At 40.4% G+C, this 17018-nt stretch overlaps 1 protein-coding gene across 5 annotated transcripts in view; it reads right to left on the reverse strand.

The window, feature by feature from the left end:
• Positions 1 to 8017: 8017 nt before the first annotated feature.
• The window catches only part of LOC146805136 (F-box-like/WD repeat-containing protein TBL1X), a 738509-nt gene continuing 729508 nt past the window's right edge, over positions 8018 to 17018 (reverse strand). For all 5 annotated transcript variants that reach the window (XM_085622288.1, XM_085622291.1, XM_085622290.1 and 2 more), the window contains one exon: positions 8018 to 8620. In XM_085622288.1, coding sequence (XP_085478414.1) covers positions 8594 to 8620 — 27 coding nt within the window. In that variant the 3' untranslated portion in view covers positions 8018 to 8593. The remainder of the gene's footprint in view (positions 8621 to 17018) is intronic.

The following is a 17018-nucleotide window of genomic DNA, read 5'->3' on the forward strand; positions in this document are numbered from 1 at the left end:
TAATGAAGAAGCCGGCTAAATAGTGAAGACAGGCCACCCATCCCTCCAGCTTTCAGATGAAATTATCTTACAAATGTCAACATTTTGTGATTTGTGGTTGGGCTGCCAGTACAAAATTCACTGAGAAGGCGGGTTCTCAGTAATAAACTTTTTTTCCCCCAACATGTAGAATTGGCTTTAAAGAGATACTTCTTAGAGAGTGTGAACCAAGCAGAAGAATCAGGTTCACCTTGGAAATGATAGATTTTTTCTTCTTCGTAAAAAGGAGTGGGGGTTGAGTTGATGACGAAACATACAGTCCCAGGAAAAGAGAATGTAAACAAAAAACCACACATGCTGTCAAGTGAGAGGAAAGCTTCTGAGAATCCCTTCTTGAGCTTGGTATGAATTCTGAGCTATGGAAGGCTCTGGGAGGTAGAATGCTCAAAGCTCTCCACCTCATTGACCAGCGTTTGGGTTCTGAAAAGAGGTAAATAGATTGCAAAAGGTGTGACAAATGTTTATGTACACTGCTGTCTTAGCACTTCTAGAGGATTCCGAACCCTGTCTAAGGGGGCCAAATCAAGCATTTGCATCTAAGTAATACCCAGTGACGAAGAATAATATATCCCGAAACACCCACCAGCCAGGTCTTGGCTGCTCATCAATATCTACATAGAAAGTCATGGCAGATTAGTTGTCAACTTTCCGCCACAGACCAAGTTCTCAAAATCATAGCTAGCAGGGAATATCGGTGCTCTCCTCCATGTAGTACATACTTGCCCTAGGATTTCAAGGACAGGGAAAAAAACGGACAGACAGAAGCTGGAAAAAATCTTAACGACACATAAACAACAGATTTTGGGTATTCAAATAAATACAGTCGAATCAGCACTAAACTTTGGGCTTAGAATCGTTTCATATGTTTGGTTGGTTAAGAGCATGGAATGTAAGCAGTAGAATGTTTGGATCATTGCATCATGATTTACATGCTGCTTCTTCACACCATTCCTTTCCATTCCCTCCCTGACCCATGATAACGTGTATTTTTTTTTTTTTAATTGCCCGTGAGGTCTCAAAAACACAAGCATGACTCAAAAACGCCTCATGAATGCAGTATGCATGAAGATACAATGAGAAAAGTAGCAGGTACAAAGACACTCGTACAACAGGTCTAAAATTTGATTTAAGACTCTATTAATAATTGAAACATTGGACTGCTGGCAACGTTCACTTCGAGGCAGAGAATCCATGCTGGTCTTAGCTTTTCAGGCCCATACTGACAACATAAGCCTTTTGTTTAAAGCCTTAACAAAAGGGAAAAAAAAATAAGTGGGCCCACTTTGAGCAGGAGTTCAAAACCAAAAGCCCACCTAGCTCTTCCGATGATAGGACCTGCATATATCAAATTAAAAAAGTAAACACCAAGCATAAAATAAACATGCACAGGAATAAACACAAGTTGCTCACACGTTTATAATATCAAAATATAGCAATTTATTCAAGACACTGAATATGATGTTCAATTCTGTCTTTGAAACAGGCGAGTTACAACACACTAGGCAGATTAAGACAAATGGGCGCGGGGGCGTAAGTGGGAGGGGGTATGTAGGAGAAAACTGAACACGTTATCTAAAGGAAAATTGGGAATTTCTGTAATTAGAACTGCTTCTGGCTGAAAGTCTGACACAGACAATAAAAAACGCATTTACCAGAATGCAAAAAGTTCATGTTTTTTGGGGGCGGGTGGGGCACACAAAAAAGCAAAAACAGAAAAAATAAAACAAAGCGGAACCTTACATTTGACGAAGTGCACTTCACTTGGCATTAAACTTAACCACAGTTTAAGATATTAAAAGAAAACTCCAAAGATGAAAGGTGTGTTTAACTATCAATACTTCCCATTCACCAATACTAATTCTGGGACTTAGGACTTTTGTTTTTAAGAATTGCTCTTGTGCCGGACTTCAGATACCTCACAAAATGTCATTGCAGTAATGGTCTCTTTAAATAAAAATGCATAAACAAAGCAAATACATAGGTAACTACACTTATAGTTTGACTTAGCATTTGTTTTAAAATCAGGGAACGCAAATGGCAAGCCCACTGATTAACAAACTCAGTGTAGTGCACACCTAATGTAGAAGGGAAGGGTTATTTTGCAACACCAATGGACTTAAAAATCAGGGAAAACCATTCCCAGTACTTTTTTATTGTTAATTTTGTCTTGGAATCTCAGTCTTTCCTATGTATGGTAAGTCAGAGAAATCATGCAATGTTTCGGATGACATGGTGGTTCTACTTTGAGGACTGCATCTTATTTTAACAAAACATTTCTACCATTCTTCCAGGACTGAAAAAGCTGCTACCAATCATTAGCTTTTCCTGTATAGACCATTTACTTTCAAAGGGTTTTCCCCCAAAGATTATTGGGCAGTATAGGAACAGGGGTTTCTGAAGCACTACAAAGACCATGGACATGGCTGTAATATATGGCAAACCATAGAAACATGACTTTGCTGACCTCAACTCCCAGTTTTTCTGCTATCGCCAACTGCATCATGTCATTATGCCTTAACTCAGATGTAGGGACACTGCGGACTTTAACACACAATGTCAAGTTCATGATCAGAGCGTGAGAGGACAAGAAAATATTCTGTATCTATAATCATTGGCCATTAACTCCCATAATTAATTTTCTGCACTCCAGCATGCCTGGATTGGTAATGCAAACTATCAGTCTGAGAATGATAGGAGAAACACTCAAGTTTCAACAAACATTTCACCCAATACTGACGGATTCAATTCAAGTTCCTCCACAGAGATTATTATATACAAGCTTGACTATTCATGGGGGGAGTGAGATGATGATGTGTCATGTCTTGGATCCCTCACCGCATGTGTTGCTTCATACCATCTGGGAATGTCTGCTTATCCAGGTGTTATGAAGAAAAGTCCTGGATATTATTGCAGGAGTACTGGGTTGGACAAACCCATCCAACTCAAAAGAACCCTTTAACATATCTTTGATGACACCAACAATAACCTGTCTGAGAAACCACTGTTACAAATGGATCTGTGTATATAGTCCACCATGATATAGCTAAACATTGGAGACCTATCAATCCCTTCTCTTTATGAGGTTGGGTACAGTGTATGAACAAATGTATGCTCCTTGAAAGACCAATATTAAAAGCTCAACAGTGTCCTCTTAAACATAAGAATTGTGGCCTCTGGAAAGAAGATTTTCAGATGGACTGATCCTTGGATGAGACGACACGAAGGCAAGAATTACACCTACCAAATCCCAATTCTATTTTTTATTCCTGTGAGAAATACCTGTAATTGTCACTCATACTTGTCAAGAACGTGTTGAGATTTTTTCTATGCAATATCTGATAAGCATGCGTGTTTTTTTCTACTTTTGTGTTATCATTCTAAATACAGATAAACACATTTATACAAAAAGAAAAAACACACAAGCAGCATTGACCTGGGACACCCTAGATTAATAACGTCTGTACGAAAATACGTGTGAAAGGAGACATTATTTGCAGGCCAGATAATGCAAAGAACTAAAACAAAACGTCAGAAGCCATAAGAGACCAATGGCAGGAGGAGACTCCAACAAACTTGTAGCTAGTCAGGGATTGGTCCTTCACACGTATGTTCAGCTCTTCACGACAATAACCCCAAGGAAATGAACAGCGACTCGTGAAAACGAGTGCATCAGCTTTAAGCCCTATTCACAGACCACGGGTATGGAAAGAGGTCCTGCTCGTTGCACAGCCTACTGCATGATTTAAAAAAATAAAAAACAATGACTTGGCTCTGCTCAAATGTTCTCTAATCCCTCAGGTACCAGCGTTCCATTCACCTGACAGCAACTACCATCATAGTCAAAGGTTTGGGGGAAAACATTTGGGTAGTCCAAGGAGCTTAGCATCCAAATACAACGAGAGTGATCTGAAGAAACTGCATTTGAATGTCCCTCTCATACCTCATGAGGCAGTCACTTGTAGAATTCATCGAAAAGGATTTGGCACAAGTACTATCCATGTTATGGGAGCAGCTACAATTTCAAGAAATTTGGGGCTACTTTTCGAGCAAACTGGGAATACAACTCTTCCTTTAAGCCTCCAAGACTCACATAAGGAACCACCTAGTCACGGAGAGTCAAACACCTGCAGCGATTTCTTCCATCCGTTTATAACCCGATTTTCAACCACTCCATCCTATTTATCTAATGTAGAGCTGGCTTCAAACAGTAATTCCACCAATTTTACAAGCAATTGATAAGTCATCCACTACAGGATACCCCTCCAGGGGAGAATCCATCAGCAGAATCCTTGTTGAGGACAGTAGATTCTACACTTGCATACTAGTCAATTCACCACAAATCGTCAGACTTGTTATTACTACCAATTCTAAATCAGCTCCTATCACTTTGTTTAAGTGAACATGGACACTTCGGAGTATAACACATAATTTCACATGCGTGGTATGCAAATGCACTTACTCAGCTGAACAGACTTGCTATGCAGATACTAGTGTATTCTATTGTCAAAGAAACATAGGTAGAAATTCTACTTCTCAGTCGCATATCCGAGTGCATACTAACCTGTCCTGCACACACAGGAGTACCTTCTTTGACTGTGGAAACCTCACACAGGAATCTGGGCAAAGCAATAAGGTGCAAGAAGAGTCCTGTCTACATACCATTTTTCTCTATCGCATACCAAAATATATTTTTTCTTTTCAAAATGTGACTGATCAGTGGATTTTGCAAGTCTACTGACGAGGAGGGTGGTAGAACGCTCTGGAACAAGAATTGACTGAGCCTGTGGAAGTTACAACAATAAAAATGCTATCGTTTCTGTTTGTGACGTTAACAAAGTTAATGAAAAGCAACATCAGATGGATCCAAAGGAGAAGGAGGGGTGGATCAAAGCCTGTAGTCAGAGACGTTTTTTTTGCCGCTGAAAAAGTTCTAGATAATCTTGTGAGTGTCCTCTGTGACATATAGAGGTCTAGAAAGCAACAGGACAGATTTTCTTGATGGTTGTATTTATTCATTTGATGATTATTCATTGGTGTTAAAAATGGAGACCACATCTCTATGCAGAAGGCAAAGCACAAGATATAAGAACTGCTGTCCCCCTCACCTTTCTCTTCTCATCAAGTAGTCTCAATAACTTGGACATTTCTGGTGTATAAAGAGTGGCACAGTTTGACGACTTTGGGAAAATAATAGTTTGGAACTAATAATTTTCAATGGGTGAATGTCTGGTTACATACCACGCTTTGCAGTAAGAATGGGAATCTTGACAATTAGGGCAGGGTCTCCGCTCTGAGGAGAAAGCCCTGTCCCAACCCACTTTGCAGTTAAGGAGCCAGTTCTAACTTTGCCCAGTAAACCTGTGGCCATCACAAGAGATAATATCAGAAGATAAACCCTTTTTAGTTGGAGATCTTCTTTCCACAAGATTACGGACATGTCCCCTTTGGAGTGTCAATTATAGCTATAATCTATCCAGTGCCATCTACGAAGCTATGGGGTGTTTCAAAAACATTAAAACCATGTTTTTCAGTTTTTTTGGTACCCTAAAGGAATTCCCAGATAACATCTGACCTTCACATTCCTAGAGAGAATACTGTGTTGCCGAGATCTCACACATGATAAGTTGTCATGGAAGTGAACCACTTATTTAATACAACCTTTTTAGCCTGATTGCAAAAGACTTCGACTAAGTGAGCATGCAGAACCAAAATGTCCTGCACAGCATAGATGATGACTAACCAGCATAAGCTCATCCAGCTGGTTGGCCCTTAGAAACAGCATGGAATCTCTTGTCATAGCCAGGTTTTCACAATGATGAAAAATCCTCTACTTGCCTGGAGAGACTGATCAGGAAAGGGAGCCGAGTTAGCAGCCAATGGAATAGGCAGTTTAGTACAGAATGCACATGTCCAAAATAAATTGTGCCTGGTGAAAAGATCAAGAGCAGCTTACCAGTCTCAAACAACTGCAAGAATGGAAGCCTGCCAAAAAGGCATTTGTTGAAATAAATAGAAACCAACACATCAGAAACGTTTTAGTCAAAATCGAATTAAAACAAATAAACTGTTCGTTATACGAGAGAAATGGGAGTAGAATATCTGATCTGATGTAAAAAATGTGAAACAAGTAAAAAGAGATTTTGGATCCCCACTAATATGCAGACTGAGAAATAGTCAACGAGGCATAGCCACACCACACCGCTGATTTGGATGGACACTTGCTATGTAGCGTATCAGTTTTAAACACAGACTTGTGCTAACAGATACACATTTTTTACAGGTGCAGCATATTTATATTTACATGCTACTACACTTTCTTCTTCATGCGGTGGAGTATGCAAAAGAATAAAGAATGCTACCCTATTCTGGGGAATTGGAGATGTTTGGGTGAGGAGACATACAGATGGACCTCTACTCCACAGTAAAGCCTAATTCTCCATGGTTGTTTTTCATCACTGCAAGCTCACATGCAAGACGAAAGGAGGTATGTCTGCATTCGTTAGGCTGGAGTATGTCTTTTCTCTGGCACTGACATCATGCTATCGACTTGTGACAAGGTGTGAGCTGTCATGTGAATCAATTTAGTCCCATCTGCCTAATTGAATGCACCTTGTTGAGCTCTCTGGTTTAAAGTATGTTATTCAACCGAATATGTATGTTACCAAGACAAATAAAGGGTACTTAACGCCCCGGAAATTCAAAAAGTATGAACAGATTGAAAGCAGAACAATTATGCAATTACAATAAAGAAAAGGTATAAATATGTTCGCTGCCACCACTTATCGGTCAGAAGAACATTTAGCTCTTGCGTTTTGGCCCTTACATATTTACTGGGCAATGACAAAAGATCACCTTAATGAGAAAGTTTTAGGGCAAATACTAATTAAGTTTTCAAACATTTCCACCTCTTATTATTACAGGCACTCTCAAATCTACCATAGCACACAGTTTTTGGTACTACAGACAAAGGGACCTTTAACAAAAATAGTAAAGGGTATATTATTTAATTGCTATCTTTGACACAGACCTAATTGTATCTGCCATTTTGGAACATTGTCCTTTTAAAGGAATCTTCCATTTTGGAATCTGCCATTTTGAGAGGTATTTACTTTTTGAGCCCTCACTGGCGTCCAGTTTAATAAGACTTTATGAAAGAAGCTGAACTTGGTACATTTAAGTATGGCCTTTAGTACCTGGAAGGTTTACTTGGGCTGTGCCTTCAACTCAATTCCTTTTTGTATGGTTAAACCAAACACTGTATTTCCAGCAACCTTCTTTATTTATCGGGTTTGGCTAAATTCACAGCCTTACAACATAAAGCCAGTCTAGTAGGTGCCTAGTCAGTTAAAATGTCAAAATCAGCCTTGCTTCAAGGCACTTGCGGGTTGTGATCACTCCATAAACTGTTGCAAAGACTTCCTATTGCTTCCCCGTTTAAACAGTACATTTAACCTATGAGTCGCTACATAGTGAGGTTAGAATGAAAGTCCTCAATATGCTAAACCTTGTCAATGTTTGCAGGAATTTTACAAAAGAGACAAGAGCTGCAACTTAAATGTGGTTTCCCACATTCCACAATGTGTTAGACCTTTAGAACATAGCTTTAAACATAAAAAATATTAAGTTTTTCAAAAAATACAATGGGATCACTCTTTTAAAGTTCATATTTTTCTGTAAAAAGCTTAGCTAGCACTGAATTCTTTCATAGAGCACTTGTTACACAATATGCTGAAAGTGCCGTTGAGGTGCTAAAATCTGAATGATGGCTATTAAAAATCAGACAGTGAGAATTTGGGGGAAGGAACAGGCGAGGGTTAGGTTGAAGAGGCATGGAGGAAGCACTCTGTCAAAATTCTCTGTTGTCAACATGGCTCCTTCTATCGCAGACTTTAGAAGCAATTTATCAGTACAATATTAAAGCCTACTGTATTTGAGGCCACCACATTCTCATAGAAAAAGAAAAAACATGGAACAAAAAGTAGTCTAAAAAGTGTTGTGATTACAAAGTCACATATTCCAACAGTACAAAGTGAGCTTGAAAAGTCCTTTGGGATGTCAAGTGTAGTGTCCACAGTAGAAAGAGAAAAAGAAATAGAAAGCACACACAGGGAAAAGTTTCCCTTTTGGTTTATCACAGCGTTGTTTTTCTTTTTTTTTCTTTTTTATATTTTTTTATTTTCGTTTTTCTTCCTTTTATTTGGCACAGCTACGTAGGCTGTCATAGTTAGCGAGCAAGTTCTGCCATATGAAACCAAAAAAGTGCAATTTCTGAAGATGATGCATTTCCGGCTTCAAAGTTAGAGCGTGGTCCAAGGTGGTGTCATTCCCATCCCTGTGAAATGACTTGTAGTCTATTTTTTTATTTTTTGTTGTCACCTCCATAAAGATCATGAACAAAATACTTTAGGTTTCTCTGCAATAGACAGAAAATTAAATTGTACATTCTGACTTAGTCAAGTTTGTACGATTCTGGGAGGCTAGCAAAAGTTGAATGTCTAATCCCACACACACTGATGTTGTCCATCTTTGAACATCTTGTAGAAAAGTTCCATTGTCACTTCCGCAAATCAAGAACACAAACCTAAAAGATGAGAAAAGGAACAATTATACATTTGTTAAAAGAATGTTTCTTCACACTTTTTAACGGATACATGTTGTTGACTAACTGTAATGAGGCAGCACTCCTTAATTATAATAAAATGCCCCATTCCAATCATGTTCCTGAAACACAGTGCATTAAAATAAATAGTGTTGTGTCAGAGGAAGACACACATACCGGATCCAAATTCAATTTATCTATCAGTATTCTGACTGATGGTGTGCTACAGTAGCTGCTAACTCCATTCTGTGTTTCTTAATTGTAGTAGTAGTGTGTTTGCTTTATACCATTGTTTGCTGGAATTAGTTATGTCCAACCTACAATGAATAAACCAAGAAGGGAAAGCATAAATGCTGGATCATGTTGATAAACTAATCCTATGCTCAAAGGCACCCTACTTGGACTTGCCTATACGTCTGTGGCACAGGCTATGATTCCAAAAGACCTACGTCCTAGATCAGAAAATGAAATGTGTTAAGTGTAAACAGCCAGCTGCTTTGAAGTGATCAGCAGTGAGGGGGTAAGTGAAAGGTTTAAATTTTTCATTAAAAGGAATTCTGAGTAAGGATGTAAAACAGTAAGGGCCTAGTTACCAGTCTGTTCGTCCGAGGACCCCCAGACCTGTGGTGGCGCAGCGGCGGCGGTCCATCCACCACTGCATCAGGTGCACCGGCGGTCCGACCACCCTATTATGACTTGGGCAGTCGGATCGTAATTGGGCCGCCGTCAACTGGTGGTGGTGAGGTGGTCAGAGGCTATGCAATATGCAGGTGGTGCCGCTGCGGTACCAACATATATATTACAAGTTTCAGGACTGCCAGCAGTTTCAAGGAGGTCTTTCCTCCACGAAAAGGTAGGTGGGGCTGACACAAAGGAGGCCCAGCAGGGCCCTCTGTGCCCCCTCAGCCTGGGGATGCATGCAGGGGTGCACAACATGTGCCTCCTTGTATGCATGCACCCAGATTTCTGCACGGCATGCACTTTCGAGTCCATACCGTGCAGGAACCCCATGTGGCGTTCCCATTGCAGAGCCTCTTTCAAAAGCACTGCCGCCTTTGAAAGACGCACTGTAGCGGGATCGCACCGCCGCCTGCCCGCCAGATAACAAAATTGTCTATAATCGGGCGGGCGGCAGCGACCTTCAGCGGAGCAGTGGCACAGCCTTTGGCACCATTGCGCCACTGCTACGACAAAAGTCGCAATTAGGCCCTAAGTGATCACACGTATGGAAGTGTAAATATGTTGTGTTGAGAAAACTGACCTTCGTGAAAATTCCCGGTGTGAACTCCACTTGCGTAAGTTGTTTTTTACAATGCAGACATTAGTGATCCTAGCTCATCAGGCCAGACCATCAGAAACCGCCCAGACCACCAAAGGCTTTGCATGTGCCATGTCCAGCTCTGGCCTGTGATACTACGTCCAATGATAAAGAGGTTTCTCCCTAGCAAAGCTAGTACTGCACATTCTTTGTATAGGAGCTAAACCAAAATATAATTTACCAAAGATTAATTCTGAGACTCAAACATCACAGAGACACAGTCTAAACAATGTATTATCTGCGAATCGCAAGGAAAAGAGAGCATCACAGTTGCATTACCGAATTCCTAGTGGGACCACAAGTATACTCGTCAATGATTGGCAATCAGTCATGCGGTATCAAAGTATTCAACGGTTACTGCCTGTGCTTGTTAAGTCAGTAAGCATTCGTAATGTGGAAGGTCTTCATGAGGGTGAACAGCATGTTAGGCAGAGCGGGCTGGGGTGCGGGAGCCAGACATCGATTCCATGGACCACTGCATGCTTCCTCAATGTTATTTTGCAATGGGCTGCTTTGTTTTAGCAAACGTCGTGGTCCTTTTGAGGCACAGGGGCTGCAATGCAGGCATGTAGCAAATACAAATGGCTGCAGAGAGAGAGTTCTGCTGTCCCTTGGTGTTCTCCATCTTTGCAGTCACAGCTGTCAGCAAAAAATTCACTCAATGAATCCTCTTGTATGATTGAGGGTTGAATTTTTTTGACTCTTCGAAGCGACTCTATTCATTGGGCTCTTTGATGCAAGCCTCTGGCAATGCATGACTTTTACATTTTTTAATAAATTATGTGAAGCTTTTACACAGAAGTAAAACGCCCTGAATTCATAAGCACTTTCTGCTAGCACTGAGCTGCAATAATAAAGCAGGACTTAACTGCAAAATTTGCAGCATTAATTTAAACTGCAAGATCAGATTTAAGTTTTTTGTTTTTTTTATCACAAATACTAGTGGATTGATGGACCAGGTGGAAGGATCATTCCTCCCACTGAGCAAACCGTTCAAAGGCCAGGAAAGTGAAACATTACAATGTGCAATTCCCACGTACCTACCATAATAATGTTTAAGGTAATCAATTATATAGCTAAGTGCATCTGCTAAACACTTGAAAAATGGCACCTATAGTTGCTCAACTGAATGGTAGTCATTTTACTGACTTAGGATGGATAGAATGCTGTGTCTGTTGTATCATGACTGTAATCCTGCAAGGAATGTGTCTTTTTCAGTCATAAACATCCCCTTTACTGTGAAAATCAAGGCAAATCTCAAAGATTCGCATCTGTTTCTCGCAGTCCACAAAAAAGCTAAAGGACTGCTCAGGAGTCGACGCATCTTTCTAAAAAAAAAAAACGTAAACAGTATCACAACTAATGTGAAAGCATCAGTGTTTTTGTTCTATAAGGAGCTGTAGAGGATGATTCATAATTTGGCTCAGAATTTTTGTCACCATAATCCACAACTAACAATTGATGTCCTTTAAGCAGCACTGACGTAGTAAACAAACCTTGAACTAACCTGGCATTCAATGATGTTACAGCCATTTGAATTCAGCTTATGATCTAGAGCTGATCGCCACGGCACAAACTTTAAACAAGCATTTGCAATGCAATAGGTCTCGCAATTGCGAGATTTTGAGCTATTGGCACTGTAAATGACAATGCCTTTTTATTTCTGTGTTTAAAAAACAGCAATAATAAAAGGAATTTTCATTTACAAATCCAATAGGTCAAAGTTTCTAAAATGCCAGACCTATTGCATTGCAAATGCTTGTTGTTTACAAGCGCCCCATGCTGTGCTTTCACGTTAATAAAGGCCACACTACTTTGTTTAGACAAGCTGTGTCTAAAGAAAGGTGCGCAACTACTATTAAAGTGAAAATGCGGTATGGGGCGCTTTCGTCCAAGAAAGCGTGCATGGCGTGCTGAATGCGCTGGATGTTGCAGTAAAGCATGTCGTGCCTGCAGTAGGAGAAACTCATTTAAGAAAATAGTGCTTACAGACTAAATAAGATGTACCGTGTAACAACTGAAGTAAAAGGGCCAATCCTCATGGGAGGTTACAAATGAAGACAAGGCGGTACTAAGGAGGGACAAACAAGCCTATTAAAGAATTAGAAGCCAGCATTTACTAAGGGCAATGACACAAGTCAATGACAAATATGGACGGGGCTTAAAGTACATACTCCAATACAGCATGCCCTGCAGAGCAGCGCATGCGCTGTCCATGCTCGACCTAAAAAGCACCATGCAATATAAGATTTTACCGAGAAAGGGTCACTCCATGTTTCTTTCCATCCTCATTGAACAGTCCTTTTACATACAGTTTGTGGCAGGGGGTCCCCCTGTTTGTTTAGATACGCATCAAAGTTTGTGTGTAATATCAAAACCAAATATTCAAGTAGAAAGAATGATCACAGACCTGGCACATGCCTGTTTTGTGGCCCATTTGCAATACTTAAGTTTGCACCTAAAAGACTCCAAGAAATGCTGAACAAGTAGCAGCAACTACCACCAGCAATAAGTGAGTTACTATCTGCAGAAACCGTTTTGCAACATGAACTATAATTTAGCCTCACATAATCAACACGTCACTTTGATGACGTCCACTATTTAAAAACATAGAGAATGCTAAATTGTCACTCTAAGATCGTGTCTACAACGAGACACACCTAAGATGTTAAATGTGTATTTAAATGCTATGCATATACTATAAAATAATGTCGGTCCTCACTGCATGTATGTTAGAGGTTAGAACCATCTTACATACTTAAACACCACTTTTCCTGCCTGGATCTCTGCTCCTGATGTTCAATGAATACATTAATGTTTTATAACTGTAGGTGCAGAACATCAGCTTTTTACTCTGGATAAGCCCAGTAAACATTGTTATGTGAATTTCTAGAGCGCGGCTAATCACCCGTGAGGGTATCCAGGCACTGAGTAGGGCAGGCCAGACTGGGGAGGAAGAGATAATGCCTGTTTCGTCTGGAAGAGCCATGTCTTGAGGTTCCTTCGGAAATCCCTGAGGGAGGTTCTGAGGTGTTTCTGGAGTGTTGTCAAAATGGGTCGGTGGTACCTTTTTGAGTGTGTTTTGGGACCTGCCCTTAACTCCAATCCAGCATATGTAGATAAAAGTTAAATGCATGGTTAGATCCATCTGGCAAGATTAAGCCTTGAGTTTGTCATTCCCAGACGCTGAGAACTCCCAACAACCCCCATCTGCCCCCTACATTCAAATTGTTATATCTTTGAGAACATGGTGCATTGGGTGAAAAGTGACTGTAGGGATGTGGAGGGTGAGGAGCAAGCTAGGCTTCAGATCTCTAAAATGTTGTACCCATTTCTGGTGCTGCCAGAAGCAGAGGCACTGGGACTGCATCCAAGCATGTTGTCAGTCACCTTGGAGGAGGTGGAGCCAAAGCTCTAAACAGGAAAGCATTGGGACTGTGCCCTTGGTGAAGTCAGGTGAAGTCAGGCGTCCTCTTAGAGGAATGAAGAATATCCAAGAGCTCAAAGGAGACACCTGCCTGGTTGCGGCTCTGAAGAACACCCTACAGCAGCAAACCAATTCCCTGAAGCAATGAGGAAGATGATTCACAGAAACCGAGCGGCTCAACATGAGTGTGTGAGGTGACTGAGAGAGAGAAGGGAAAGAGCAATGATTAGTGGGCAGGACTGTGCTGAGAGATGACCCGCTAAGAGTGTGGTACAGGTCTCCCCATAATGATATCAGCCTGAGATCTTCCACTGAACAGATACCAGTGCTGAGATTAGTTCACATATGAATGAGAGGAGGAGTAATTTTCCCACCTAGCATCACCATAGCATTATGGTGTGGCGTGCTGGTACATACAGTGTAGTCTACCACCATTCCCCATGATATTGAGAAATATGCCTTTCAACTTGGAAGAGGGGTCTGAATTTGGTGACTCACTCTGGTCCTCCGTCAATGCTCTGTAATTCCAAAACACATTCTCAGAGTGCACAGTGTGTTGCCTGACACCTTTGGCATTTCATGCTGCATCATCTGAGTGCGGATGTGCAAACTCCAGACCTTTAGCTGCCAGGAATCCACATAACTGAGACTGATCTCAATTCTAACACATTGTGAGGCTCTCATTAAACCTTTAAAGCCCTTGTGAAACTCTAACCTCAAGAGGCAAGATGCCCTAACACAAAGGACACGCATACAGCAGAGTAACTCGCAATGCAATGCACAAGCCGAGATACTGCCATCTCTTGCCATAATAGCTGTCCCCGATTCAAAATCCAATGCTAGCCACCACACTATGAGAGATTTCTCATCTCTACTAGTGAAAATACCCATAGAGATGCCCTCACTTGAATTTAGACATATTCAATTTAGTGATGAACAGAGCCAACAAGGTCCAAAAGGTTGAGAATTTGGTCAACCATTTAGAAGTGAAGAGACATAAATGCAGATCAATCTGTGGATTTAAAAAATACAACTACTCGAAGATACAAAGGCCCAGCTGCACATCAGAGAGGACACTTTCGAAAACAGATCTTTCCAAATTGGACAATCTGCATATCCAATGAACAACAGTGGCTTTCAAAAGATGAGGATCATGAGGTGGTCGTCAAGTCTTTGGTTGACAAATTAATTTCAAACTCGGATATGCATGAGCTACAACTATATTGCACTTATCGGGGCCTACTCAGTGTACTAGACTAAGACAGAGACATCTTTATGAGCGTGCAAGTTGAGGAATATTGTGGTGCTCAAGGACAAGACAGGATTTGGACGTCAGAAACACAAGTGTAGGAATACTTCAACACAAGTTGCATTCAACTGTAGCCAAATGTCACAAAATGAAAGAAATCATAGTGCTCCCCTGGAAGGAAAACTTCCAACACAGATGGGGTTTGCCCTTTTAGCTTGCCTTAAAACTTGATGATACCACCCTCATGACCACCAGGAAGACAGCAGGTACAGATCATGCTAGTTGTGATGAATGGATGTTAATGGCCCACCTCTCCACGAAGAAGCTCATAACTACAATACAAGGATTCAGTACTAAGCAAGACCCAAACTCACTGGTAATAAACAGTCGTAAAATGGATGTAGCAATGGAAGCAAGAAAAGGAGCTTGAACTTGCATCTTGAGTTCAAGAGGTCTGAACATGGTATATTGGACACACTGGAGTGGAAATATGAATGATTCTACAATAGAGGACATGCTGCATTTGTTATCACTCTCCTGACCATGCCTGGTTAAGTGGTCATCTAAAACGCATTACTGGACCTGGCCCTCTGATTTCTATTCAATAATATCTTTTCAGCTCTATGAATATTTGGAGAGGAGAGGTGGTGTTGCAATCTAACCTTTACGCATCTTTCATAACAACGAGTCACTATTGCAGGTAACAAAATACTTACTAGAACCTCTTCCTACATTAACAAACATGTTGCCTGGGACTCCCTATACATTGTAAATCCTGAGAGGCATGCTCGGGGGCAGAAAGGGGGAGGGAAGGAGGGTTATGGTAGTAAACAGATTCTAACGTTATAAAATTAGAATTGATATAGACACAGTTGAGAACGTTATAGACTTATTTTTCTTGAAAATATAATATTAATTTCTTTAATTTAACAGATACATTAGAAAAATCATCTCCTGATAAAGGGTCTTATACCAAAACGTGTTAATGACCACTCAGATTTTTTACTGATGAAACAATTTATATTTTTCTTCAAAATCAGAATACAATGGAATTATTTACATTTATAAATAAACAAATAAATACACTGCAATCTTAAAAGACTCTTAGAAATGGATTGTACTGCCATCCATCTATAAGGTGTGTAGTACTACTGGAGGAGACACCCCATATATGTGCTCCATATATTCAAATACCCTGGAGGACAGGGATTTTCAGAAATGGTCCACTAAAAATCAACTCAACATATAAAACCTAAAGGAATGCAAGTCACAGAATCATAGGTTACTAGGTATGCCTAGTGGCCTCATGTGCCACCCCTAGTGCCCTCTGACAGTAATATTTACTGATTAGTATAGCCAAATTGAAGAACATTCAAAAACAGTAAGGACTATCTATTTTCACATGGTGTGGAGAGCAGTGCCACTTGGATCAGAAAACCATGGCACCAAACCCCTTCATTGGCATTCATTCTGACAAGTACAGACATCTCATAGAAGAAGGTAAAGTATGACCAAGAATGTGATGGGAATAAATACTCAGACTAAGGGGATATTACACCAGGATATGCTCAAGGTTTCTCACTCAGTACTTAATCGGAAAATGCACAGCTTTCAAAGTGGCACAAATCAATGAATGTCAATTAATTTCTAAGAATTACCCATTCCAAATTTCACTTGAACTACACTTCTCCAATGGTGGTTGTGCTGCATTCATTTTAGTTCTCCACTCATTTTTAGGTCAAGCATTTAATACCTCTTGTATATACTTTAGTGTATACTTGTATGTTTATGTACTTTGTGGGCTCTGGAGATCAGCCCTAGGACTTGTCTGCTTCCGCTTAGGGACTTTTTTTCTGTTCAACTGCCTCTATTTAACTGTCTTGATAGAAAACGACCAGCAGAGATCAATAAAATACCAGAATCACTTTAGCATTCTGTAGATTCTAGTCCATAGATATCGTCTTTCACAAGCACCCGTAGACAACATACTTTTCAAATCTTGTATTTTCAGTGATGTAACCACCGAATGCCCTGATTTTATATTAAAAACAGAGCTTTGGACATTTCCCCAATGAAAGGCAATATTTCTCTCCATGTGTTTCCCATACCCGGCATGTCACTCAGTTTGGTGCTTACTTTCCCTCCATGTTAAAGAACATTAGATGTTTCAGCACCCAGGCTAATGTGCTGCATAGCTAAATACATATAACGTCCCAAAGGCAAGACAGTTTGCATTGCAAATGCTTATTTATTATGAGTCCTTGTATCACACACGTAGGTGAATTGTGACCATACATACTGAGAGTAAGCAGAATGTGCTTTCAATTAACTGTGACAAAAGTAAACTAGCAATGGCCTTGAAGACACCAGAGACTTTTTTGGTGGT

Source organism: Triturus cristatus, chromosome 8 (assembly GCF_964204655.1).
Source record: "Triturus cristatus chromosome 8, aTriCri1.1, whole genome shotgun sequence".
NCBI classification, from domain to species: domain Eukaryota; kingdom Metazoa; phylum Chordata; class Amphibia; order Caudata; family Salamandridae; genus Triturus; species Triturus cristatus.